The 26,008-nt window shown below is 28.2% G+C and overlaps 6 protein-coding genes across 8 annotated transcripts; 2 read left to right on the top strand and 4 right to left on the bottom strand.

Annotated features, from left to right (window-relative positions):
* Nucleotides 1–727: 727 nt before the first annotated feature.
* Nucleotides 728–3,670, bottom strand: LOC113553314 (homocysteine-responsive endoplasmic reticulum-resident ubiquitin-like domain member 2 protein). Its single transcript, XM_026956588.1, has 7 exons — nucleotides 3,517–3,670; nucleotides 3,274–3,430; nucleotides 3,024–3,177; nucleotides 1,767–2,064; nucleotides 1,611–1,696; nucleotides 1,329–1,527; nucleotides 728–1,181 (listed from the first exon to the last, which is right to left on the bottom strand). Exons 2-7 carry the CDS (start codon nucleotides 3,418–3,420, stop codon nucleotides 956–958), a joined length of 1,110 nt encoding a protein of 369 aa, XP_026812389.1. The 5' UTR covers nucleotides 3,421–3,430; nucleotides 3,517–3,670; the 3' UTR covers nucleotides 728–955.
* Nucleotides 3,671–3,833: 163 nt separating this feature from the next.
* On the top strand, nucleotides 3,834–5,922 carry LOC113553298 (nucleoside diphosphate-linked moiety X motif 19-like). Its single transcript, XM_026956561.1, has 4 exons — nucleotides 3,834–4,312; nucleotides 4,391–4,788; nucleotides 4,866–5,073; nucleotides 5,514–5,922. The coding sequence occupies exons 1-4, from the start codon at nucleotides 4,069–4,071 to the stop codon at nucleotides 5,711–5,713; spliced, it is 1,050 nt and encodes a 349-aa protein (XP_026812362.1). The 5' UTR covers nucleotides 3,834–4,068; the 3' UTR covers nucleotides 5,714–5,922.
* Nucleotides 5,923–6,069: 147 nt separating this feature from the next.
* On the bottom strand, nucleotides 6,070–8,094 carry LOC113552124 (glutathione S-transferase C-terminal domain-containing protein homolog). The gene is made up of 5 exons (XM_026954833.1): nucleotides 7,774–8,094; nucleotides 6,935–7,687; nucleotides 6,668–6,880; nucleotides 6,487–6,597; nucleotides 6,070–6,427 (listed from the first exon to the last, which is right to left on the bottom strand). The coding sequence occupies exons 1-5, from the start codon at nucleotides 8,071–8,073 to the stop codon at nucleotides 6,158–6,160; spliced, it is 1,647 nt and encodes a 548-aa protein (XP_026810634.1). The 5' UTR covers nucleotides 8,074–8,094; the 3' UTR covers nucleotides 6,070–6,157.
* On the bottom strand, nucleotides 8,073–9,485 carry LOC113552125 (protein JTB). The gene is made up of 3 exons (XM_026954834.1): nucleotides 9,087–9,485; nucleotides 8,653–8,895; nucleotides 8,073–8,319 (listed from the first exon to the last, which is right to left on the bottom strand). Exons 1-3 carry the CDS (start codon nucleotides 9,143–9,145, stop codon nucleotides 8,154–8,156), a joined length of 468 nt encoding a protein of 155 aa, XP_026810635.1. The 5' UTR covers nucleotides 9,146–9,485; the 3' UTR covers nucleotides 8,073–8,153.
* A 1,454-nt stretch (nucleotides 9,486–10,939) lies between these two features.
* Nucleotides 10,940–15,471, bottom strand: LOC113550873 (DNA replication complex GINS protein PSF1-like). Of its 2 annotated transcripts, none has more exons than XM_026952813.1 (6): nucleotides 15,411–15,471; nucleotides 11,847–11,911; nucleotides 11,693–11,782; nucleotides 11,533–11,623; nucleotides 11,358–11,474; nucleotides 10,940–11,119 (listed from the first exon to the last, which is right to left on the bottom strand). In XM_026952813.1, exons 2-6 carry the CDS (start codon nucleotides 11,879–11,881, stop codon nucleotides 10,976–10,978), a joined length of 477 nt encoding a protein of 158 aa, XP_026808614.1. In that variant the 5' UTR covers nucleotides 11,882–11,911; nucleotides 15,411–15,471; the 3' UTR covers nucleotides 10,940–10,975. The 2 variants fall into 2 exon arrangements, with proteins under 2 accessions (XP_026808614.1, XP_026808613.1); XM_026952812.1 differs by lacking the exon at nucleotides 15,411–15,471 and adding an exon at nucleotides 12,055–12,245.
* Nucleotides 15,331–24,262, top strand: LOC113550872 (zinc finger protein 608-like). 2 transcript variants are annotated; one of them, XM_026952810.1, is made up of 7 exons: nucleotides 15,331–15,794; nucleotides 18,357–18,940; nucleotides 19,018–19,526; nucleotides 19,777–19,903; nucleotides 20,039–20,126; nucleotides 20,217–22,913; nucleotides 23,851–24,261. In XM_026952810.1, exons 2-7 carry the CDS (start codon nucleotides 18,406–18,408, stop codon nucleotides 23,888–23,890), a joined length of 3,996 nt encoding a protein of 1,331 aa, XP_026808611.1. In that variant the 5' UTR covers nucleotides 15,331–15,794; nucleotides 18,357–18,405; the 3' UTR covers nucleotides 23,891–24,261. The 2 variants fall into 2 exon arrangements, with proteins under 2 accessions (XP_026808611.1, XP_026808610.1); XM_026952809.1 differs by having other exon boundaries at nucleotides 20,217–24,262.
* Nucleotides 24,263–26,008: the final 1,746 nt, after the last annotated feature.

Genomic DNA, 26,008 nt, shown 5'->3' with positions numbered 1-26,008 from the left:
GTCCATTTTGAATTGTTGCCTATAATAATCTTAATTAGTAAATAACATTATTTATATATTATATTCTTTTTAAGTTAAGAACCGAAGCTACAAATCCGTGTGCTAGATTCTGGCATTCTTACATGGGAAGCATACAAGTCAGTTGACTTGGTAGAAATGACATATAAGTGTTGCTTGACTGCAGCCGGTAAAAACAGATTTACGCCTAGTACAGTGCTCAATTTGAATACCTCAGAATATAAATTCAAGTTTGAGAATTACATATAAACGAACAAAAGCCAGCATTTAAAATTCTACAAATATAAGTATAAACTATAAAGGAATAACCCATCATATCGTTAAATCAGTAAAAGAAAAAAAAATGAAATAATTCAATAATTTTTGTTGACAATATTAAATAACCTATAAATAAATATATGAATAATAAATTTAGAAATGTTGCTTATAAGATGCAATTATTTTAATATATATTTTAAAAATAATTAATTCATAATAATATTTAGTCTTATAAATTGTATTATATTGGTAATATAAATGTTATAATTTATTAATTTTATGAATACTAAATATAATTAATATTTCAATAGCATAAAAGAAATCTAAATTGCATAACATTTAAAAAATATATTTATACGTATAAGTTTTTTTTGTTTTTGTATTAATATAGATTATGTGAATGAATTGTTGATAAATCTAAGTGCTTCTTATTTTTTATTTATTCAAATACATAATGTGGTCACTATATATATATTATATAGTAATATAGTATTATTATTTAAATACCCCAATTACAATAAAGCTTAACTTAATTAGTTATAAATTAAAATAAAACAACAATATAGAACTAAAACAATACAACAGAATAAAGAATATGATTATATCATTATTATAAATAGAATAGTAAATATACATATTTATTTAATATGTTAATTTATACATATGATATATCTAAAATTTATATTATATCCGGTTGTTGTGGTATAAGAGAAGTAAAAAATGTACTAACTAATGTCCATACTATGGTTATTAAACGTTCATTTTGTCTTACTGCTGTTTCCTCAGTATTTCCATTTTGCTCTTGTGGCAAATTTCTGTTGTCATCAACATGCTGTTCAGGTTGTTCAGGTTGAAACCTTCTTCTATTATGCTCATTAATGTGTCTTAAAATTCCACTTTGGTATCTAAAAATAATTAATAAAGCTATGAGCGATAATGGAAATTTAATTATTTTTATTTGGTCAAAATTAACAATTTGAATGAATCCAACATAAATAATTAAATATATATGTTATTCTGAATTAAAATTTAAATTAAAATGTTAAACTTACAAATATAAAAGAAGGGCAAAGCCAGCAACAACAATAAAACGTCCAGGTGATGAATAGAAATAGAGAACGCTAATGAAAATAAATACTCTACTGGATACATATAACCAATCTAACCAATCTTGATTGGGTCCAGCTTCTTGGACGTTTATATTTGCGTTATTAGCAGGTACATTATTCTGGTCTGCTGGCTGATTGTTATCTAATATTAAAATAAATAGTTTAAAATATTTAACATGCATACTGTTTCTCAAATTTTAAATTGTATCTATAAATGTTTATTACTATTATTATTTGGTAAATCTGGAGGAGATTCATTTTCAACAATTGGAGTATTCAATTTTATAGGAGCTCCTAAACTTGATGCAACTCTATAAAATATGAAATCAAATTATTTAAAAACATAAATGATTATAAATTAATCCAAATTGAAATATTTACGATTGCCAATATTCTGCCATTTGAATAGCATACATTTTATTCACCCACAATAATTGCTCAAGAGCTATTTGTTCAGGTGTTAATGGAGTACGGTTAATATTATTATTAGATTTGATTTGGTTTTGTGTAGATTTAGATTCTTGTTTATTGTCAGAAGAAGTACTAGCTTCTTGATGAGCTTCTCGATTAGTGTCAGCAGGAGTATTAATTCCAGATGTACTAGCACCATAGTTAACTTCATTTAATTTTGGACATTTATCACGATTTTCATTTATAATTTCATCACTTTTAAGTTTTTCTATAAATAATTAAAATAATATATAATCAAAAATAATTAACCAATGAAAGAAACTTAACAGCTAACATAAATAAAGAGTAAATAAGTTGATATAGTAAAATAAAATATAAGTTAGATAAATATTTTAAATTAAATTAATTTAACAATAAATGATATACAACCTACTGACTATTACTAACTGATACCCATATTAATTTGTACACTATGTATTTTGATATTTAGATTTAATCAAACATTAAAATGGTCGAGTAGCCTTGATGGCTAAATTAATTTGAGTTGATAGATATTAACACTTATTTATGATATTAATACATGACTTATTAGTTATTTGCTCGGATTAAATGGAACTTGAGTTGCAATTGAAATCTAGGATTCTACCATGGGCCACAAATTCAAACTAGCTAAAGATTTGATTGTTGTCTACAACAACAAATTGGGAACTGGTTCAATACTTTTACAATGGAGTCCTATGATACCCCCTCAAAAAACCTATATTAAATAGAATGCAAACAGGCCATAGTCAATATTAGGTCCTCTTAGAGATATAGGGTTTTTAAAATTATCTTGCCAATGACAGTGGCAATAAATAACTAAATTGTAATGGATTGCCAAAAGAGAACATTTTTCAAAGAACTTGAAGGATTATATTATGTAGTGACTCTAGAAGTCTAGAAGCAGTTAACTAATTTATAGACTTTAATAAGTCATATCTTACCACGGCATCTTTTAAATTATATTTTTTTTAATATTTATAATTTTTTAAAGTTGAAAAATGTATAGATTAATTTGTGTTATGTATTGTATTTTGTATAAAAAGTCATAAAATAAAGAAATTAGAAGACAACTATTAAACTGGTGTACTTAATTTGAAAATATAATTTAAATTTATTTCTAAACTAACATATTTTAAATATTTTAAATTAATTTAAATTTTAAATATATATTTAGTAATTGTTTACCTTTATATGGGATACAACAAGACGAAGATGAACATACTAAATGAACAGTACGATTGAGTTGTCCATCTTCATCATATGGTCTCAAAATATCTTTCAGAATAACACTGTCAGTTAAGAGTTGACCAGAATAAATTAATCTTTGGTCCTCTGTTTTCTAATAAAAAGTAAAACAGATTTTATTTAGTAAATTACAATAGTTTCACTTCAGTTTCATCTAAATTAACAACAAAATAAAGTATAAAACACTTACTGGTTTGTTTGGATAAGTTTCATGAATATATCCTTTAAGCTTAGCTACTGACCAATCCAGTTTACATTTTATTGTGTGGTCGTTGATTTGTTGATTTGGTGCTTTGATAGTTAGTGTGATCCAAGGATCCGTGAGACCAATGTCCATATTTTTGTACCTTACAAAAATTAATTAGGTATTAAATAATGAATACAATTAATTAATATTAAAATCTATACATCTATTAGTTATAAATACACTTACTACTGATGTACGACTCTTAACCTAAAGGGTTAAAATACGAAAATCGATAATTTTTTGGAAACAACGCAATTATTAATTTGTAATATCGCCTTAACAGGAATATTTTGAGTACCTACCTATAATATACAATTTTCTATTCCTTTCACAATCAACATTATGCTATCAACTATTTGGCTGTTTTTTATTGGTCGGCGGATAAAAAAAACTTATCAAGGTACGTTCCCCACCAACAATTTACCAATGTTTTTATTCCAGTTATCGGTATTTAAACAAGATAATAGCATTCAGTACTTACTACTTATTAGTTATTACTTAAATATTAATTATTAAGTGTTCATCCACTTCGTAAGTGGTAATTCGGTTTGTAAAGAAATTGTATATAATATATAATAAATGTTTACATCAAAAATCAATAAAATTTATTTCTGTTATTTTGATATTTTACATATTATTTGATCGTGCTTGAAGTGGACTGCTACTTAGTCATGCAATTTAAATGTTTTGTGACTATGATACTTTAATTTTGATTGTATTCAGCTATTAAATTTAAATATGAATTTTTGGCGAGAAGCTTCTAGTGTATTACTACTGACAAAATCTTCTAATATAAAAAATGTCTATTGGGATCCATTCAAAATACTGTGCATTAAAAGAAGTGAAATCAATTCTTACTTACCTAATTATACAGTCTTTCCAGGGGGGACTGCAGAGAAATCAGACTCTTCTCCAGAATGGACAGATATTATTCCAGATTATACCAACACTAATTTCAATTTCAATATAATTGGCTTCAACGGTATAGCTTATTTATTTTTTACATAAACTTACTTTAGCAGCATATCTCAAGATCATTGTCTAATATTATTTTCCTTAGGTAGCCCGGCTATTAAATTTGTATCTGATAATGAGCCAGGTTCTATTCCAAAATACCTATCACTAAGAGTAACTGCTATCAGAGAAACATTTGAAGAAAGTGGTATACTGTTGTGTAAAAAAATGAACAGCAGTAAACCTGAAACTTGTGCAACTGTCCATCATTTGGATATTGATAACATTGACAGATGGAGAAAATTAGTTCAAAAAAATGCATCTAATTTTATAAATTTATGTAACGAAAATAATTGCTATCCAGATGTTGGTGCTTTGCATTTATGGAGTAACTGGTTAACGTCTCCACTACTAAAGACAAAATTTGATACAAAATTTTTTCTTGCTTTTATTGAATCTCCAGTTAATGCAAGTCCTGATGGTGTTGAAACATCTCAAATAACAGTGGGAATCTATTGATTTTAATATTTATGGATAATTTTAAATGTCAGGTAATTTCACAGATTTATTTTTATATTTAGTGGAATACACCAGATGAAATGTTATTGAGATTTGTTTCTGGTGATGAAAAACTTGTAACTCCTCAATATTATGAACTGTTAAGATTAAGACAGTTTACATCATTCACAAAATTAACAAATTTTGCTTGCACAAGAAGTATTGAAGGATGTGAACAAATATTACCAATGGTTATTGCAACTAAAGATGGATACTTAACTTTACTCCCAGGTAAACTATTTAAATGATTTATCAGACAATGTAAAATTAAATAAACCAGTGACTAGTTTAGAAAAAGACATTAAGGTTGTATAGCAAATAAATAGAATATACATAAGGAAATTGGTATATTATCATATTTTTGTTAGTTTGGAATTTCTATTTATTTATAATTTTTATGTTATACTTCATCAAAAGCTTAAGCATAAAGTTATATTACAGTGTAAATTCCTCTTCATCCTCCAAGATAAAAAACTAGAAAAGATGTATGTACTAATTTTGTTTACAGATAAAATAATTATTGTAAGATTTGTAATCATCAAAATTTAATTCAATACTATGATTGTTAGATACTATCTACTAAACAATAATTACTGTGAACATATTCTGTTAATTGTAACATAGAAAAAAATAATTGTATTTATATTGTGCATTTAAATGTTCTTCTTTAGGAGATGGCAAGTTTAATAATTCTGGAAAATATTTAGAAGTACAATATGAATTGGATAAACATATGCAAGACTTTGACTCTGATGTGATGCATAGACTACATCATACTGAAGAATATTTACCAAAAAAATTAATAATTAAAAACTATACACCAAAGTGTAAACATGTATTGCCCACAACTCTACCTATTTGTAAAATTTGAAAAATTAAGGTATATTAGTTTATCATTTGCTAATATAATACGTCAGTAATTAATATCTCGTTGACCATAAATGATTTGCAAAATATTGTTTAATGCTACCAAACTTTGATCTCTATTTATCCTGATCAAATCAACCAAATTTTTGTTTTTATTTATTGTTGTTAATTACTGTATTACATTATTTAGTTTTTAGTAATTTTAATCCTTGCAAACACTATTTTAATTAAGATAATTTATAAATAATATATGTACATAAAAAAATGTATGTTATTTATTCATAATATTGAAATAATATGTTGTTACATTGTTCATTGAACATTGATTTTAAATGGGAAAATGTTAAGTATAATATTTTAACATATTATAATATACCAAATCAGTTATCAAATTATATAATATTGTTTTGATATGTTGAAAAATGTTATTTTAATGTTGTATTTATTTCTATGATGGGATACCAATTAACATATTATTTTTTGGCGTACATGTAGGTGGTTCCAACTTTGAAAGTGTCACATTATAACCAACTTCTATTGCTCTGGTTGCACGATCTTTATCTACTGCTGCCATGCATGTATAACCTTGTTGTGTTTTTGTGCAATTTGGATCAAAATGTGTTTGATCGGCACAATGACACAATACTAAGTAATCTTCGAATGAGAAATTAGCTTGTCTCAATGCTTGACTTCTTGGATACTTCAAAATGTGATTATCCTACAAAAATCATAGCATCATTTATAAATATCCACATTTTTAGAGTTATTCGAACTCACCTGGACACCTCCATAACAACAAGGACATACAACAAATGCTGCATTTTGGCGTAGACACTTTTCCAACACCAAATCTGTAGCAACACCACATCCATGCAAACATAAACCTACCTAATAAATATTAAATTTGTATTAATAAACTTAAATTAGTTTGAAAAAAAAATTAATAATAAAGTGCTACCTGGAAATTTGCTTTGAAATAGTCCAAATTAGAATGTACAATCATAATGTTTTTTAAATCTAATTTTTCAACACGCTCTCTAGCTCTTCGTAATGATTCTTCTTTATTGTCAACCAATATGACTGTTATATTTGGCACAAGATATGCAATTACAATTCCTAAATGTCCACTTCCACAACAGAAATCTACTACTACATCACCATTTTTAACAACCTATAACAAATAAATAGTTAGTATTTCCATATTTAATAATTTTGATTTTCATACATTTAATGTAGAATGAATAAGATTTTCCAGTTGTTGTGTTTTTCTGATTAATCTTTTATCAGGTATATCTCCACCAGATGGACGAACCTCAGGAGGTAATTCTTCCCAATCAATGGGACTCAAATTATTAGAGCTCAAATCTATATTAATATTGATGGTATCAAATGCATGGATAATATCTTGCACATTTTGTTTAACATATATTTTTGCTCGTGGATTATATCTGCGTACATCACATTTGTATAAAGAATGAAATGGGACTTCGGGCAAAATTAGATTTTTTGGCAATTTAATTCTATCAAAAATTATACATTCTAGATAACTACCGATATTTAAGCGTTCCAAAACAGCTTTATACCATTTTAAAGTTAAAGGTAAAAATGTATTCATTGCATTTTCCCCTAGTAATTCATAAGCAATATATATATTTGGAAGTATCAGTACATCTGAAAGTGTTGGATTGTCTTCATCTGCAAATCTTTGAGTGGGATGGAGTGATTTTTCATTTAGACGCTTATTAATATTGTGTATTTGCAAAGGCTGAGCTAGATGACATTCAAATCGAGCCAGTTGTATAGGAATTAAAAATGTGGTGTTTTCATCAGATGTTTGATAATTAAAAAAGGCGTTTATTGATGCCTGTAATTGGACTTCACAATATTTTGTCCATGATGATACCTCAGCACAAGCAGATAAACAACTTTGCCTAAAACCAAGCAGCCAAATCCAGTTATTTTGAATACTCTTAATAAGCTAAAAAAAAAATATATAGGTATATAATATTATACTTTTAAAATAAATTTACTAATTGTACTATATTCTATGAGATAAATATATACCATTCGTATTGATGAACAAAATCCAGCAGTACAATAATATCCATTATCATTTTGAAATACTGGCAATAAACAGTCTGCTGCTGGTCTAGGCAAATCATTTTCTAATATAATTGTATAACATAAATCATTGATGGAGAATTTAAATTTATTGTGTTCATCTTCAATATTTTTGGATACAACAAGAATAACTGGAGCTTTAACATATTGACAAACAAATAAAACAATTGATGTTTGCAATGAACATATAACATGTCCATTGGTTTTATCCAAATCAATAATATTAACAAATAAGGAAGACATTTTATTCAATGGACAAATCGATTAAAGTTTTAATTTGTACAAATTGTGATGTATAATGTATTGTACATTTGTATACACAACTATACAACGGAATCTAATTGTTTTTGTATTCTTTTCATTAACTTCTTATGGAACTGTTTTTTTTTGTATTGTATAACAGATAAACTGATTACAGCAATCACAAATTGTGAGACTTGGAATAACCAAAATTCTTTTTCTGATGTTTGTGTAGTTGGTTTGCTGCAACTATAAATTAAAACAAATTATTAAGCATACAATTTATAAATAAATATAATACACTAATGCTGACAGATGTACTTTTGGTAGAAAAAACAACTGTATATACAAATGTATATAATCACAACATGATGTATTTCATTAAAATCTACTGGAAGAAGAAATATTATAAATTAATAATTATTAGTAGAGCATTTGATAAATGATTTCTTTGTAAACATGAAAAACTGAATCTTATTTATTATGTTTAAGTAGTTTTTCTTTGAAATTTAATTGATTTAAGATTATTGAAGTCTACATTTAGCTATGGTTTAAAAATAATATATATTAACATAAACATACTTTCTATATGCTAGTCCAGAAATTTTGCATTCAATTGTTTCAATATAACTTGCATTAATGCATTCAGGTTTATCAGAACACAAATGACATTCTTTCAGAATTGTATTTTCTTCTCGCAACCAACATTTATTTGATGAATTTTTATGGTCTTTTATGCTCTCGAATGTCTCTGTTGCAATAGTGGCATTGAGTCCAGATAATGCACTTGAAGATGTAATTTTTATAAATATTAGAAGTGTAATCCTAAAAATAGTAAATTTTTGTATAACAAACTTAAATCATTTATCATTAAAGTAGAGATTATAAACAATGCAAAAAGATTATTTGTCAAAATTATATAAAACATTTAGTGTTTAGTTCAGAAATAAATTAAATAACAGGAAAATTGAATTCAATTTTATTATTAACTAATAAGCATGATATAATATATTTACCCTCCGATGAATATAATTAACAATAGTAATCTTTTGACAGAACAAGATTCTAAAACCATTTTACATTTTTAATAACCACACAACTGAATGAATATGAAATATCAAATATGTAGTTACTAGATAGTAGGTATTTTAACTACCTAGTTAAAACATGTAAATAAAGATATAAGGATGACGACAATATAAAAACAGATTTTATAGACAACTCTGGCTTACAAATTGCAATGTTTACAAAAATACGATATCACAAAACTCCAAAAGCACTTTCGTGGCGCTAGTGTATATACTATATCAACGGTGCTCAAACTTTTATTTTTACGTACTACTTAGGTATATTTCAATCAGTCGCGTACCACTAATAACTAAAAATAGAATGATCCAAATTTCAAATTGTACAGTTAAATACATTTATTTAAAATAATAAGGCAGTAAAATACTACAATTACAGTATAATTATTTTTTATTTATTAAACGGCCCTCTCCGTAACACCATGTAGTCTTTCGCGTACCACAGTTTGAGAACCGCTATACTATATCCATAGATATAATATAAAGAATATAATGTATATCAATTATCAGCATATTATCACGAACACAGTGATGAAATTTATATCACAGAATAATTTTTATTCTCTGTTTATATCATCCGATTATAGAAGATAGTAGGTAGCTTAAGTTTAAATTATTAGATTGTTTAAGGTTTAGGCGCTGTAACAACTAACTAACAAATCAAAATAAAACAACATAATTATTATTACTTAGTACTAAAATACATTTACAATTTACATTACTCTATACACCTGAGTATCAAATCTGGATTAATAGTATAAATTAGGATTTGAATTGTTTTAAATTATAGTATTTACACATTTTACACCGATAAATAAATCATAATATATTAACCAGATCCAGATGTAATCTCATAATTAAGGTATTAGATTGCAATTATTGGTTGAAACCAAGTAAATGTCATGAAATAGTAAATTTATTGATATTATAATTCATGCTAAATTGTATAATACCTACTCATTAATATTAATACATTATTATAATAAAATTCAGATTTTCCAAGTATTAAAGTAATAATAGGATTGTAGAATCAAAAAGTTAGAGATGTTAACTATTAGAAATTAATTTTTATTTCTATACTATATATCAGCTTGATTTAATTATTTAAAAAAAAAAAAATAATTATTAATACTGCATTGTTTTAGTTAGTATATTATATTATTATAATTGTTAAAACTTATAAGTTAATAGAAAATACAATCTAATCTCTAATCATATGTAAGCATTTAATATATGTATTTTTTTTTTTTGGATAGCAAAACCCCAGTGAATCATTAATTAAATAATTGATTTACTATCAATGGATATAGAAATCATTTAAAAATATTTATAATGTTTACAAAATGTTAAGTTCTAAAACTTTAAGTTATGTTGCTGGATATTTCTTTTCTAACTAGGTACAATATATTCTAAATAATAATTATAATTTTATTATGTTATGTGATTCAAGGCCGTAACTGAAAAAAATTTCAAGGGGTGGGAGTCCAACATTTTTTTTATATATAAATGCTGAAAATTTTTAGTTAATTAACTATATTCACCATTAAAATATTTCTACTTTTAAAAATTTCGGGGGCGGCGGGTCCAGATCCCTTGGACCCCCCTTAGATACAGCCTTGATATAATTACAGAATGTAATAAATTCTTTAAAAAAAAAAAAAATATAATGCATATCACAGTTACATAAAAGTAAAAATTGATTTTAATAAAAATATATATTTTAAAATTTATTATTAATAATATAATTTAATTAATATTTATTATTTACTATCATTATGATCAATATACATGTAAATAATTCCAATTTTTTTAGTATTAAATTATTGTCTGACTTGTTCCAAAATACCCTGGCGAATCAGTGGCTCAGCTTGCGATCTTGATAACATATACTGACTATTTTTACGTAATATCAAAACTTCTCCACTTTCTAATTCTAATTTACCAGCATCTACTAAACTTCTTACCTATAATACAAATACGTTTATATTATACATAAAATAATAAATTTTTCTCTTCAAATTGAAATTGATAAAAAATTATTATGTAACAATTTAAGTAAAGATTTACAGTAGCTATATTGCGTCTTTGATTCAATAAGTGCACATTTAATAATAAAATGTATTATAAACATATTAAATGTTCTTTATTTTTTTAAGATGATGTATGATCAAAGTATTTGGTGTTTTATTTGTGTATATTTACTTCAGTGTAAAGTGACTTTGGAGGTTTAGTGTCTTGAGTTAAGTTGAGTCCAGTATCTGATCCTATGGTCTTCATATATGAGACTAAAGTTTTACAATAATTATTAAACCATTCTATCTGAAAAAAAAACTTAAAAAGTTTAGTATAAGTTTATTATAACTCAATTCAAACATACCTCTGACTGTGAAAGATTTTGTCTTACATCTGATGGTAAAATAGCACCTATCTCCCATCTCATTTCTTTTAACCGCTGTAATCTAGTCCATCTTAAACATAAATTTATTTTGAAATTAATGATTCAGAATTTTAATAATTTATTATAAATTTAACTTTACATGTATGTCATCAAACATCTTTTATTTCTTTCTATAGCTGCACGTCTTAAGCGAATAGCATCCAGTGGTAAATTATCTTTTTGCTTGCGCCTGAATTATTTAAATTATCTAAGTAAATTAAAACATAATAAAAAAGTATCAAGTATTAACTTACAAGAAATCTATAATTTCTGCATCTAAAGTTTTCATCTCTGAAAGCACTTGATTGATTCCATCATTCTACAAATCAATAACAAATCATTTAAATAAATGTTGTAATATTAAACCATTACCTATTTATTAAATGTGGTATATTCATAATTAGATAAAATAAAATATAATATATTAGTAAGAAGTAACTAGTAACGATTAACAATAAGTACATTGTATGGTGGTATAGTGTCTTCACGAGAACGTTCCAATTCCTTTAATAATTCAATAACTTTATCACAATACATTTTTTTATTTTTAAAAAATACAATAAATAATAAAATATAAAATTATTCAATTAATTAACCTATTGCTCTGTGGTTTAAGTGCACTTGAATACTTTATTGTTTGACTAATAATTTTTTTTTTATATAATATATAATATTAATACATTCAACATTGTAAATTTGTAAACTTATCTTTTAACTGTTATCTTTAATAAAAAAAAGGCGGCAAAATTAAATATCAAAGATGTTCTAAAATTGACATAATAAAAGGCACAAGAAAAAACATTTGAAAATATTCATAATCAAATAAAACTATGGAGGGGAAGTATTTTAATATTTCTAGTCCCATTTCTCATACTCAAATACTCCCATGTGGCCAAGTCCAAAGCCTAAAACGCACTGCGTAATAACGACTAACGATTAACGAGTAACACAATAATACAATAATACTTTAAAGTGAATACTATGAGATAAACTATAATGTAATTTAATATCAAAGGCTATCAAAGTTAAATTAAAAAGTAACTTTCTAATTTAACTAGTTAGTTTTAATTTATAATAAATTTATAACTTACCTAGTTTAAATAGTTGAATTGAATGTATTAAATAATCTAATTTAAAATTTAACTCGTTAAAAACTATAACTAGTTATGTTTGTAGTTTATTTTTTTCACTTTAAAAATCCAAATATTTTGTAAAAAAATTGCTGTATTTATTTTTTTCACTTTAAAAATCCAAATATTTTGTAAAAAAATTGCTGTGTTTAGGCAAAATATTAGTATCCATAGCTATACACATTGATCATAATTTATTAATAATGAATATTGAGTAATGAATATTATCTTCAATTTTATAATAAATACATTTTTCTTGTATATTATTTCTCATAAACCATTTGTATTCGTTATAGCCGTTAATAATAATATAGTTTATACCTATTTCTAAATTCTAATAGAAATTTTCTTTTTTCTTGTAATAGACGTTTACACGTTAACTATAGGTAATTATAATGGCCAATAGATATATAAACGATTATAGTAAATTAGTAACATACTGCTTGTATACTTTTTATTTTTTTATACATTCTGCGTTCTAATGACTGATATTGTAATTCGTTTCCAAGAAATAGCCAAATAGGGGTTATTTGCTACTACCTACAAACTTACTTGAAAGTTGAAACATTTTATAAAATTATTAGTTGTTTAATATAATTTTTCTTTTGGTACCAATAATTTAAGTTAGATACCGATACTTCGAGTAATTAATTTACGCATTGTTTATTATATTTTGATTTTGAACAAATAAATAGGTTTTTAAATTACAAAAAAAATAACTTAACTAAATTAGGTTACTAAGTTAGAAATTGTAGAAACTAACTTGTATTTTAAGTCTAACTTGGTTAGTTTTTGTATAAAGTAACCCAACTTTAACAAATCGAAAAAAATGAATAACTTGGCCAACTTTGGAAGTACAACATAATATAACTAATATAAGATGTCTTTTGCCTTTTATTATTATATACAGGAAAGATTATACTTTTATTCTTTATTTCTAAAATATATAATAGCATTATCTTTTAGGTCTCTAATAACCAATAAGTAAATGACAAATAATAATAATATATAGACTACATTGTTAATTGTTAAAAGGTTATCTACCTATTGGTTGGAATTGAAACTAGTGTTGCACGACTTGCACGATAGAATAGTAATATACTGTGCATTTTGTACGATTCGATTAGAAAAAATGAGATTCTCGAATGTCTAGACAACACTGAAAAACAAACTTTTTTATAACTTATGCAAGTAATTAATAATTAATATTACAATAATTATAATAAGTAATTTATTTATAACATTTTATGATGAATTATGATTTATAGCCTATAGGTAAGTAATAATAGAGACTTGAAAACATACACGAAAGGAATAATTTAAGAAGTTCAACAGTTGAGAGTATTGATACGTCCTTTAAATTATTCAAATACTCGGGTGAGAGGTGACGGCACCAGTTCCGTTTAGATGCCAGTTTGGATTTCCGGGAACCTACAGGACGAACAAATGTGTTAAATGTTGGAAACTCGATGACTAATAAGCTAGTCGGAATTCGATTGAGTTTTGTAAAGAAGGTATTTGTATAAGATACATTCATTGCTCTCACGGAGTTCCACGTCTATCGATAATTAAATATTTAAATCTATTATCTATAGCCGTGATTGCTCCGCATAAAATCTAAAATTTGTTGCAATTTTGTTGATTAGACGGATTTTGAGATCAAGTTTTAAGGGTTCGCGATATTCGCATAAAACAAGCCTGTAGATTGGTGGCGTCATCTGTTCGAACAATAAAAAAAAAAGGAGTTCCGGTATAATCAAGACAAAAATTATTATTTTGAAATATTAATGATCATCTCGTACTTGAGATCTTGCAGACAGTGTCCCTGATGAGACAATGTAAAAAGATTGTAGATACAGGATACGTTCGTAATGCAGTTGTACATGTTTTATATAAAGGATAACGTTAACTTAAAACCACCAACCGCTTTAGGTATCATAGGTAAAGCTTTATAAAGGAGCGATTTTTATCTTTTCCGTCTGAAAACAATGCAAGCACTAAGCAGATGATTTATTAATTTAATTAATTAATTAATTAATTATTTATTTAATCAAAAGTTTCTCAGTTTTATGTAATACAATTTGTAACGATTATCTATTGTAAATATTATGACGTTGTACATAACACGTCAATACGTTCGTTATACTCGTGAGAAAAATAATTGTTGATTGCATACCGAAATATTATCCCGCGTAATATTATTATTATTATTTTTATTATTACTATTACTATTACTACTGCTACTACTACTACTACTGTTGTTGTTGTTGTTATGTGTAATGTGTATTATTATATATCGTATACGCGACACCGTCGTCGTTGTCGGCCGGCGGGTGGTCGCGGACCGTGACCAATGTGGCCGCCGACGGGCGACGACGACACGGAATGACGAGTGCCCTTCTTCACCACCCCCCACCCATTCCATTCAAGATCCCGAACACCGCCGCCCGCCGACACCACATCGTAGTCCACGAAACCCCGCGCACCGCTCGCCACATTTAACCCATCAAAACACGCGGCGCCCCGCGGGGAACGAACTCGTTCGGCACAGTACGCTCTCTACCGGTGTAACTCCGAACCGGGCATTAATACAAACAAAGAACGTGTCCAAAGCACGTCCAAGGTGTACGGACTGGAAAATGTGAAATAAAAAAAAAAAAAAACATATCACCGAAGGGTGTTGTTTACCGTTTAGTAGCTATCGTTTATTTTTTCCCGTCAGGCCGGGCGTATGTTGTGACGTTCGATTAACCGATTGCGTTTGTTTCGCCATCCGTCTGTTGTTCCGGTCCGAGCCGCGAGTGTCGCGTAACCACCGCACCGCACCGACGACGACAACGACCACCACCGTGTGGCCCGATACAGTGCGCGTAAAATGTCCTCCGGTCGCTTAGCGATTTTACGGCCGTCGTCCGACTGAGGGAATCAGCCATTTTGTTTGTGCATCGACAGCTCTCTCGGTAACTGAATTCAACGAGGGCGACTCCTCGCAAATCCTACTCGGGTGCCGACACGATCTTGATGTACCACACCGGAAGCGCAATCCTCTACGTCGGGATTACATAACTTTTAGTGAGTACACTGTGGTCGCGCGTGTCGCGTGTAAACGCGTGTGCTCGACGGCCGCGGCGCGCGCACAGCCCAAATGCCCTTTCGGTTTTTCCGTGACCGATCCGAGGACGCCAGTGGTGTACCGTCCTGAAACTTTCGGCGTGCCCGCAACCGCTGCCTCTGGCCACGGGGGGGAGGGGGGTCGGGTTCGCCTGGCCGCATCGTCCGACCACTTATCCTGTTCAGACACTCAAATTTAAAATGATTCTTGCTTACCTATCCGAGTACTTAGTCGAGAGGAATGATACGCTTCCCCTGAATCCGGGTTGTATCAGAAATTTAAAAAAAAGTGAAATATCAAAGTATCTATATATTATAGGTGAATGAAGAAGTATCCCTAGAGGGATAGTAACGGTCTGCTTCCGATTGGGCCCATTAACATTTTTTATCTGGCAATTAATGTGAAATGTGCATTTTATTAAGAGTGTAAAATGAATTGTTTTTATCAACAATTTTATTAGGTAGGTTAATGGTGATTAAAGGGAAGTCTAATGTTAAAGGACAATACTTGTATATCTTAATACCATTTGATTATATTAATTTTTGTTTCTATAGCTTAATATTGGTGTATATTTGGTACTTTTATTATTGATTCAAATATGACTTAGTCAAGTCCCCAACTAGTATTTGAATTGTGATTTTTTTGTATCAAGTAAATTTTAAGAATATCTACTTAGAATAAAAAAAAAATCCTAAATGCCTGAACCAAGACTATAGGTTGAGTATTTAACAGTAGTTTTAATTGTTTTTTTCTATTATTAAAATATTATTTTATTTAAACATATTAGATAAATAATGGCAACCTAATATCTTATTATGACTAGTTAATATAATATGATTTATTTAAATGCTATTCCATAGTTTGAAATTAATGGATACTTTTTTTCTTACTAATATTTCAACTTTGTTATTTACCAGTAAATGAAATACAATGAATTCTAACCCTGGATCTATTTATGTGCTATAATTTAAACATGGTGGCATAGCATGAAACTTGATAGCCTTAAGAACTGCTGGAGGTAAAGTCCCCTTAAAAACAGAAATTAAATTATTAAATAATGATACTCTTAATTTATTTTAAATGAAATTATTTTCAACATATAATTTAAATTGAAAAAAATTGACCAGAGTTGTTTTTAATGTATCTTGTGGCCCCCAACTTGGACATACCCTGAGGCCCCTGATAGCGTATTCTAAATATGCCACTGTAAACAATGATATCCATCTCAGCTCTCATACAATTTTTAATTTATTAAATACCTATTTGAATATTCTAAAACTTTTAAAAACTAATTTGAAAATATGTGTATGTATCTATACACATAAACATTTTATTTTTATTTTTTGGTAGATAGTCTATATTCCCACATTTAGGAAACACTGAATTTCTTGGAAAGATCACACTGAATTAAATCAGGAATTTAGATTAAAGGTTTTTTTTTATTATTTATTGAGAAATAATATTTACAGACTGTACATAAAAAAAAAAAATTACAATAACCAAATGGGTTAACAGAGCAATGATTTTATGACCTGGAGAAATTGACAGCTATTTAACGATGGGACCCTTTTTACCCAAATTACTTATTTATAACAACTTTTAACATTTTTAACGCACATGGCTAATGAAACATGTAATATTTTTAAATACAAACAGATATTTTAGATAATTTTGCTATTGCAACATACATATTTTTTCCAAGTTATTTTAACTTTACAATATAATTATTGCCTTGACTAAAAACAAGAATGAGAGTTTAAATTAGAATTACTATTATTATTTTATAATTTTTGTAATTGTAATGTGTTAATAAAACAATTAGTACCTTCTGTTTAAGTAATATATAAGGTATTTTGTAGAACATTTTCCAAAAAAAAGTATTTACTACCTAGGTACTTAACAATAAAACAAAACTATATGAATGGATTTTAATCTTATTGAAAAATTGAGTGCTTTCCTCGGTGCTCTCTAAATTTTTGAATGCACAGTATCTATTTTTAAAATATTAATATGAAATAAATTATTAAATTGCATTTTATTATTTTTATCTTTAAATTTTTATTGTAAAATTATTATGAAAATAGCAATAATTAATCACACACATAAAAAGTGTATTGTGTATATAAATTAAGTAATTTATGCTTAATAATTAAATTTTAGATGTTAGCTTTGTTTTTTCACCTGGTATAGGATAGGGTACGTCCCTATAACTATAACAAAATATATCCAAATACAATGTGGGTATTAATGTATATAGTATACTATAATTGAAACTTATTTATTACAATTCATTAGCATATTACAAATGTTAGTAATAAAACTTGTTAGAAGCTTATGACTATACATTTTTATTATTCTAAATAATTTTCTTGTAGGTACTAAATTCAATTTTTAAAATCAAATTTTTTTTTTTTATATGGAAGATCTCTCTTATAGGTACCTAAATTGTGTAATTAAAATATGTAAAGATACACTTTTATTAAGTATATTCAGGTTACTTAATTTAATTGTTTTGATTTTAGGAAAGGATAAAATGGTGTTAGTGGTCGGGGCTCGCGGTCCTGGGCACGGATGGCGGCCCCAATGAGAGAGGAGCTGGGTGGGGCGGTGGCGGCGTCCACAGATAGTGTTGGAAGTGGCAATGGCAACAACAACAATACCACCAGTAATGCAAATTTTGAGTACGATGACAATGAATGGGATATTGGTATAGGCGATTTAATTATCGACTTAGACGCAGATATTGAAAAAACAGGTTCAACATCTACAACTACAACTAGTGAAGCCCTTGGTGTTACCAATAGTGCGGCTACAACAGTCGGTTTAACGGCTGGTAGTGGAGCCATGTCAGGAGCAGCTGCCACTGCACCCACAGCCACTACAGCTGGCAGCAATAAAGCTACTGTTGAGCATTCAGCTACTGTTGATAAAGGATTAAAAATGAAAATCAAACGAACAAAAACGGGGACTAAGAGCTTTGAAGCTAAACATGAAATCGTCAAGCCTGGCGAACAAAATGGATCTTTAGCTTCCACTCAGTCTCAGTCAAGTGGAAGTGCCTCTTCAAATGATTCATCTGGATCTTCCGCTGAGTCTAAACAAACTGGTAAATCTATTTTTTATTTTATTATTTTTAATTAGTAAAATATAATAAATACAATTTGGAATTATATTTTGGTTAAGGTAAACATTCCAGTACATCTAGTACCAATTGTACTACTCCTTCAACCAGTACTACTTCAACTGTAAGTTCTGTAAAACGTGGATCTAGCAGTCATCGAAGAGATAAAACAAAAGACAAACAGCATAGCTCATCTACAAGTGGTGATAAGTGTCATAAAGTAAATTCTAGTTTGTCTTCTGAACTTAATGGTCGAGGTCCTGTTAGTCAATCAGCTCCTAGAACCAGCACTTTCCCAGCTTTATCAAGCAATACACAGTCACCTAATGTGCCTGGTCCTGCTGGACCAACTGTTGGAGAAGCAGGAACTTCAACTTCTTCAAGTGTAGTCAATGGTCCGGAACAAATTGTATCACCCCCAGTAGTTCCAATGGAAAATACCCAAACTACTACAAAGTCTTCTGCAGCATTGTCTACCTTATCAAAACCTCTACAATCTACCTCACCACCCCCAACCAACAAAGTAAAGACTGCTAATAGTTCAACTTCTGCTTCCCTAACAGAGCAAAAGGTATATAAATATATATATATATATATATATATATATATATACTTATATATTATAAATGTTATTGTCTTTAGTATTCATATAGGAAAAATATTTATACCCTTAGTTATTAATGTACAAAAAAAAAAAATTAGTTGTTAGTTTAACTAATTTTATCCCAATAAATAAAATATTTATTTTATTAAACAATATTTTTAAAAATTTAAAATATACATTTAAATTAAATTATAATATTAACCATTACATTTTTTAGGAAACAGCTGATGCCTGTGTTGGTACTAGCATCAGTGTTGGAACTGTTACAGAACCAGATTGTTTTGGGCCATGTGAACCTGGAACACATGTTAATTTAGAGGGGATTGTGTGGAACGAAATTGAAGGTAAATAGAAAAATAAAATAAATTTAAGTTAATAGTTTTTTAACAAATTAATTTACTCAAAATATTTGTTTTTTTTAGTTTCTATTCTAAAATTGAATATGTATATATTTATATTTAATTAATTAATAATTATAGGTGTTCTTGTTGTTAATGTAACATGGAGAGGAAAAACTTATATAGGTACATTATTAGACTGTACTAGACATGATTGGGCTCCACCTAGGTAATATAAAAATTAATTATTCTCCTGTTTTGATTGTACTTTTTGTTTATATTAAATTAATAACAAAACAATTATTATAATTTATTTTAGGTTTTCTGAAGCATCAGCTGGAGAACCTGAATGTCGTTTACCTCAGAAAGGGCGTGGGAAAAGGGGTCGTGCTAGTTTAACCGCAAGCCCCAGTAACGATTTGGTAAATTTTACTGAAACCAGATCTTCAGTTCATAGTAAACTTCGAAGTAATGGTACAAATAAATGTAATAGCAGTAATAGTTCAAGTAGAAGAGGCACTTCATCACCAACCCCGTCTTCATTTGTTCCACCACGTTCAGATTCTAGCAGCTCTAATAAGAGAAAGAAGCCCCCCGGTTCTGAGGATGAAGCTTCCGGAAAAAAAATAAAAGCAGAGCCAGCAAGTCCACCACCTATGTCACCTACTATGTTAGATTGTCCTGAACCAAATTGTTCTAAAAAGTATAAAAATGCTAATGGCTTAAGATATCATCAATCTCATGCACATGGTGCTGCTTTGGATGATGAAGATGCTGACACGAAAGAATCAGGTGGTGCAAGTACTTCTGAAAATGAAGATGATACTAGTCCTGTTTCTGTAAATAATTCTGGTATTCAAGATAACCTAAAAGAAGATCAACCTATTGTTAATAATCAACCAATTGAGCAGCCACAACTTTCCACAACTCCTCCAGTAACTGAAGTGGATCCTCCAGCTCCAATACAGTCTCCTCCTCTTTTAGTTACAAAACCAAGTGTTCTACGGTTTGGCCTTTCTGGGAATGAAGAGACTAATGTTGTTACCCCTACATTGACTGCACCTAAAACAGTTTTATCAGTTCCTGTAGTTCAGCCAGCTCCTACTCCACCACCATTGTTACAGCCAGCTACTCCTTTGCAAGCAATTGCTCCTACTTCTCAGTCGCCACAACCTCAACCACCAATATTACATGTGCAAAGTCCAGCATCACAACAGTTACCTACACCTCCGCAAATTCAACCATTAGCATTAAATCAGCCACAAGTTCAAAAAGTACCACAATTTAAAGTAAAGCCAGCTTCTGCTTTAATGCCCGCTGAAGATAATATGAAAGGCATTAAAGATAGTAAAAATAAAGCTGCAACACCGTCTCATAAAAAGAAAAATCGTAAATCTCCAGCTAGTAGTCCCAGACCATTTTCTATTGACCAACCACAGTTTGATAGCTCAAATTGTAGCCGTGAAGATGTACAAAGTCCAGCATATTCTGATATTTCAGATGATACTGCACCAATTCTTGAAGTTGAGATGAATGATATGAATAAACAAAAATTGTCCACCACTGATAAAAAGTCAGAACCAAATACAGCAAATTCTCCTCATCCTATCCAACCATATAATATGTACCCATCATATTATGGTCAACCTCCTTATTTGATTTCCTCTGTTCAACCAAATGACACATCTAAACAAATAAAAGAAGGTGAAAAAATTAACCAACATTCGCAAGATTTAAAAATGTCGTCTTCAACTGGAGATAAGGATAACAAGAAAGACATACAATCAAATCAAGCAGCTGAATATCAGCAACAAAAGCTTTTACAGCAATATTTTAATTATGATTCTTATGTTCAAAATTATCCATATAATATCGGAGCAGGATATCCAATGTCTATGGTACAAGATAAAGAAATGAAGCCTGATGATAAAAATCATCAACCTCCAATGCCTGGTGCCTTGAGTGTTCCTCAGCCTAACAAAATAAAAACTGATCAAATAGTACCCAAAGAAAAACCTCATCAAAATGAAAATCATCAAATTATGAAAGAAAGCATTGAAATGAAATCACAAATGAATTCAGCTTATATGTTTTCACGGCAACAGCAACAGCAGCAGCAACAACAACAGCAGCAACAACAACAACAACAGCAGCAGCAGCAACAGCAACAACAACAACAGCAGCAACAACAGCAACAGCAGCAGCAACAACAGCAGCAAGATGATGTAAGGCGTTATTATGTATATCCAGATCAGAGACGGAAGGATCATGGTTCTGGTGATCATTCACATACCAAATCGAATACACAAAGTACACCAACTAAGCATTCTATGGGCACAAATTCAATACATAAGCATAAAGAAAAACACGAAGACAAAAAAGATGATAAAATGTGTAAAAGTTCTTCTCATATGTCTGAAGGAGTTAAACCTACAATGGAAACACAAGGACCACCTCCACCTCCTACATCTTCATATGCCTATATACATCCAGGTTTTATGCAGTCACCTCATTTTGCTGGTGCTTTGGCATTCGATCCCATGTACAGGAGTGCAATGAATCCTATGTTGGTGCCTGGACCTTATGGCAATACACCACCACCCCCTTATTTACATCCTCAGCTACATGCTCAAATGCAACGGTATCATGCACCTGAAGATCTCTCACGACCAGCTGTTTCTACACAGTCGTCAACTCCTTCCCAACCACCATCTGGGCCTAAGGCGGCTCTTGATCTCCTACAACATCATGCTAGTCAATATTACTCTTCACATAAAATACATGAATTACAAGAACGTGCCATTAAGTCTCCAACACCAAAACCGAATGCACAACCAGGCCTAACGCCAGCTCCGTCACCAGGGACAAGGCAATCTCCATCTTTAACGTCAACTGGCATTGTACCAACTGCCACTGAACGAACTACGTCTACTGGTCCTCCTTCATCTACCCAATCTTCTGGTAAATCAGGATCGACTGGTGATCCAAAAGACTGTCGTTCACCACCTCCTCAAAGGCATGTACATACACATCATCATACACATGTAGGTCTTGGATATCCATTATATCCAGCACCATACACTGGCAAGCCTTTATAATAATTGTGTGTAATTGATGTCCCAACATTATTGTTCATCAATAAACATATTTTTTTATTGTATTGAAATTTATTGCGGGACATAAATTGACTCAATTAATACACTTTTATTTTAATTTTTGTTAAGATAATGCCTATCTTAAGTTATAATCTTATCTAAGAATTATTTCTATTTTATAGCTACTGTTTAAATCATTTGCCTAATTTATTAAGACTGGCTTTATTTGCCCAACTATCTTCTGTTTCAGTGTTAAAAAAAAAAAAAATGTTTTGCATTAGATAGAAACATTTAATAACAACTGACAATTGTTAATTGCTGTTTATATAATAATTAAGCATATTATGTGTGCTTCCTTATAGGTTTAAGGTTAACTTTAGATACAGGAATGCCATTAAACAGTAGCGTCCCTCTATAAATTCATAACACGAAACTAAATATTTTTATTATAAATTAAAATATGTTATAAAATATACTACAACAATATTTGTTAGTAGTTATTCCATACATTACATTTTACACAATATATGTAAAATATGTTTTTGTATGGATGAGTCTGATCAAAGCTAATAAAGGATTACCTTAGTTCCATTGGCTAATCATAATTTGATTTTATTACTATTATTATTATTTTATACTACTATAAATATTATTATTTTTATTTTTATAACTAATTATTATTATTTTTGTAATATTTTAATTAAAAAAAAAAATTTACGGGTTCTTCGTATAATTTTGGAGTGGTCATTATTCGTCTAATTAGCCTTAGGCAATAAAATAATTAATATTATTTGATTAGTATATTTAAATTGTATTTTATTAATTTCTTCTACCTTGAAATTGGATTTTTTTCAGCAGTTTTCCAATAAATTTGTTTCACTTAATTCAAAGGCTGTGATTTCAAATCGAGGCGAAAGATTTGGTTTTAAAGTCTTTAGGTGTACACATTCTTAGACAGCATACAATTTATTCTTTTTTTTTTTGTAAATTTTTATGTAAATATGTATAAATGTCAAATATGTATTCATTTAATTTGTAATAGTTTTATATTAATTTTAATGACTTGAAAAAGGTACATATATTTCATATATAATACAACAATTGCCCAATTGTAAATAAATAATATGTGAAGAAAAAACACTGTGAATATGCTAGGCTTTTTCTAGGCAATCTTTATTAATGATGATATTTTATTTATTATGACTACATATATTAAATGTAAATATTTTATGTGGGATTTTTTGTACTATAGTTGGAAAATATATTTTAGTATTTTTTGATTATTAGGTGAATAAATTTATATTATTATTATTGTACACTTAATATATAGATACCTAACTAGTATATTTTTTTTTAATTACTTATTATTAAAGACTACAATAATGTTGTTTTTTTGTCTATTGATGATAAAAGACTGCACATTGAAAAGTAAAAAAATTGATATTAGAAATGACTTAAATTATTTTGTATAGTATTTACCTAAATCATGTTAAAAGTAATCTAAAAGTTTTATGTAATGACTGTAATTACTAATTAGTTCTCGAAATTTTAAACATTTCCTTATTTATTCACTTTTAAATTTATAGTTTTCACTTATCATATATTATCAAACATAAAGTTTTAATATTTTATCCGTTTTAAAAAATAATAATAATTATGATAATTTGACCTACAATGTTAAGTTATAGTTCTTCAAATTGTCTTAAAGTTGTCTTGACTTGAATGAAAACGTTAAATGAAATTCAAAAATTATACTTAAATGTATAATTGTGTTTTTATTTATCTAATAGCTATTCAAACATTTCAAAAACAATACCATATGAATAAGGAATTCAATAAAATTAAAAATCACAATACATTTAAATGTTCAATGAGATAAATAAAATTATAAAAATAATTTTCTTTGTTTTAATATATATTACTTATTTTATTAATACACATACCAAAATTGAATGTAAGATTTACCTAAAAATATTATTTTTTGATTATTTGATACACTTTTTTTTGAATGAAATGTACCTATTCCTCAACTACAAGCAATACATGGAATATTTTATAATATTTAATTGATGAAATATTTATTCATATTTAAGTGTTAATTGCATACTGTCAAACAAGTTGTAATATCCATAAAATTGTATCGCCAGATTTATTTTGCAATTGATAAAATATGAGTCTGTTGTTTTTATGCCAATATCTGGGTGTGTTTATCGACATAAAAAAAAATTAATATATATTTAAATTAACCATAAGTCTAAATCATCAGCTTAGTCATGGTGAGTAAATATAAAAATTTGGTTTATTGTATAACTTTTGGATAGATATATTGGAAAATATATACTAGGTAATAGGTATAAGGGATATTGGTCAGAGAAATGAAGGCTAACATAGTAACATATATTTATTATTTTTGGTATATGATTTGCATGTACGTATACAATCATAAATTTTAATTAGTTATGTGCAGTAATGAAACATGTACGAGGATGATAAAGTAGGCAATGTCTTAAAAATTAAAAAATTTAATGAGATGAAACTAATTCTTTTTAAACCTGTAAAATATTACATTAATAATCCATTAGCCATTATTCGTGTGCTGCTGTTATTAAACATTATATGGTCAAAATTTGTATATTTTATGTGGTTATCATAATTCAAAATTTAGTTTTACTGGTTTGTTATATTATTTTTATGTCGGACAGATGGTGTTGATTTTGATTCCATTAAAATATAATAAAATTATGGTATATTTTAAATTTCTATAAAAATGTATACAATTATTTTTCGTATTTTATCATTTGTTTGGATTATTCAATAAATTTAGTTAGAAAGTGTTCTTATAAAATTAAGAAATTAATGCCCTCAGTAATATTCACCAAAACTTACTAGGTATTGTTTTCTATTGGATTTGAAATAATATTGTAATATAGTTTGTTATTTTACTTTTTGGATAAAAATCTAATTTTATCTTCATGCGATTTTTACAAAATATAATTAAAAAGTAATGTTTACATCA

Source organism: Rhopalosiphum maidis, chromosome 2 (assembly GCF_003676215.2).
Source record: "Rhopalosiphum maidis isolate BTI-1 chromosome 2, ASM367621v3, whole genome shotgun sequence".
In the NCBI taxonomy this organism is placed as follows: domain Eukaryota; kingdom Metazoa; phylum Arthropoda; class Insecta; order Hemiptera; family Aphididae; genus Rhopalosiphum; species Rhopalosiphum maidis.
The sequence above is the reverse complement of the archived record's forward strand: the minus strand, read 5'-3'. Positions and strand labels throughout refer to the sequence as shown.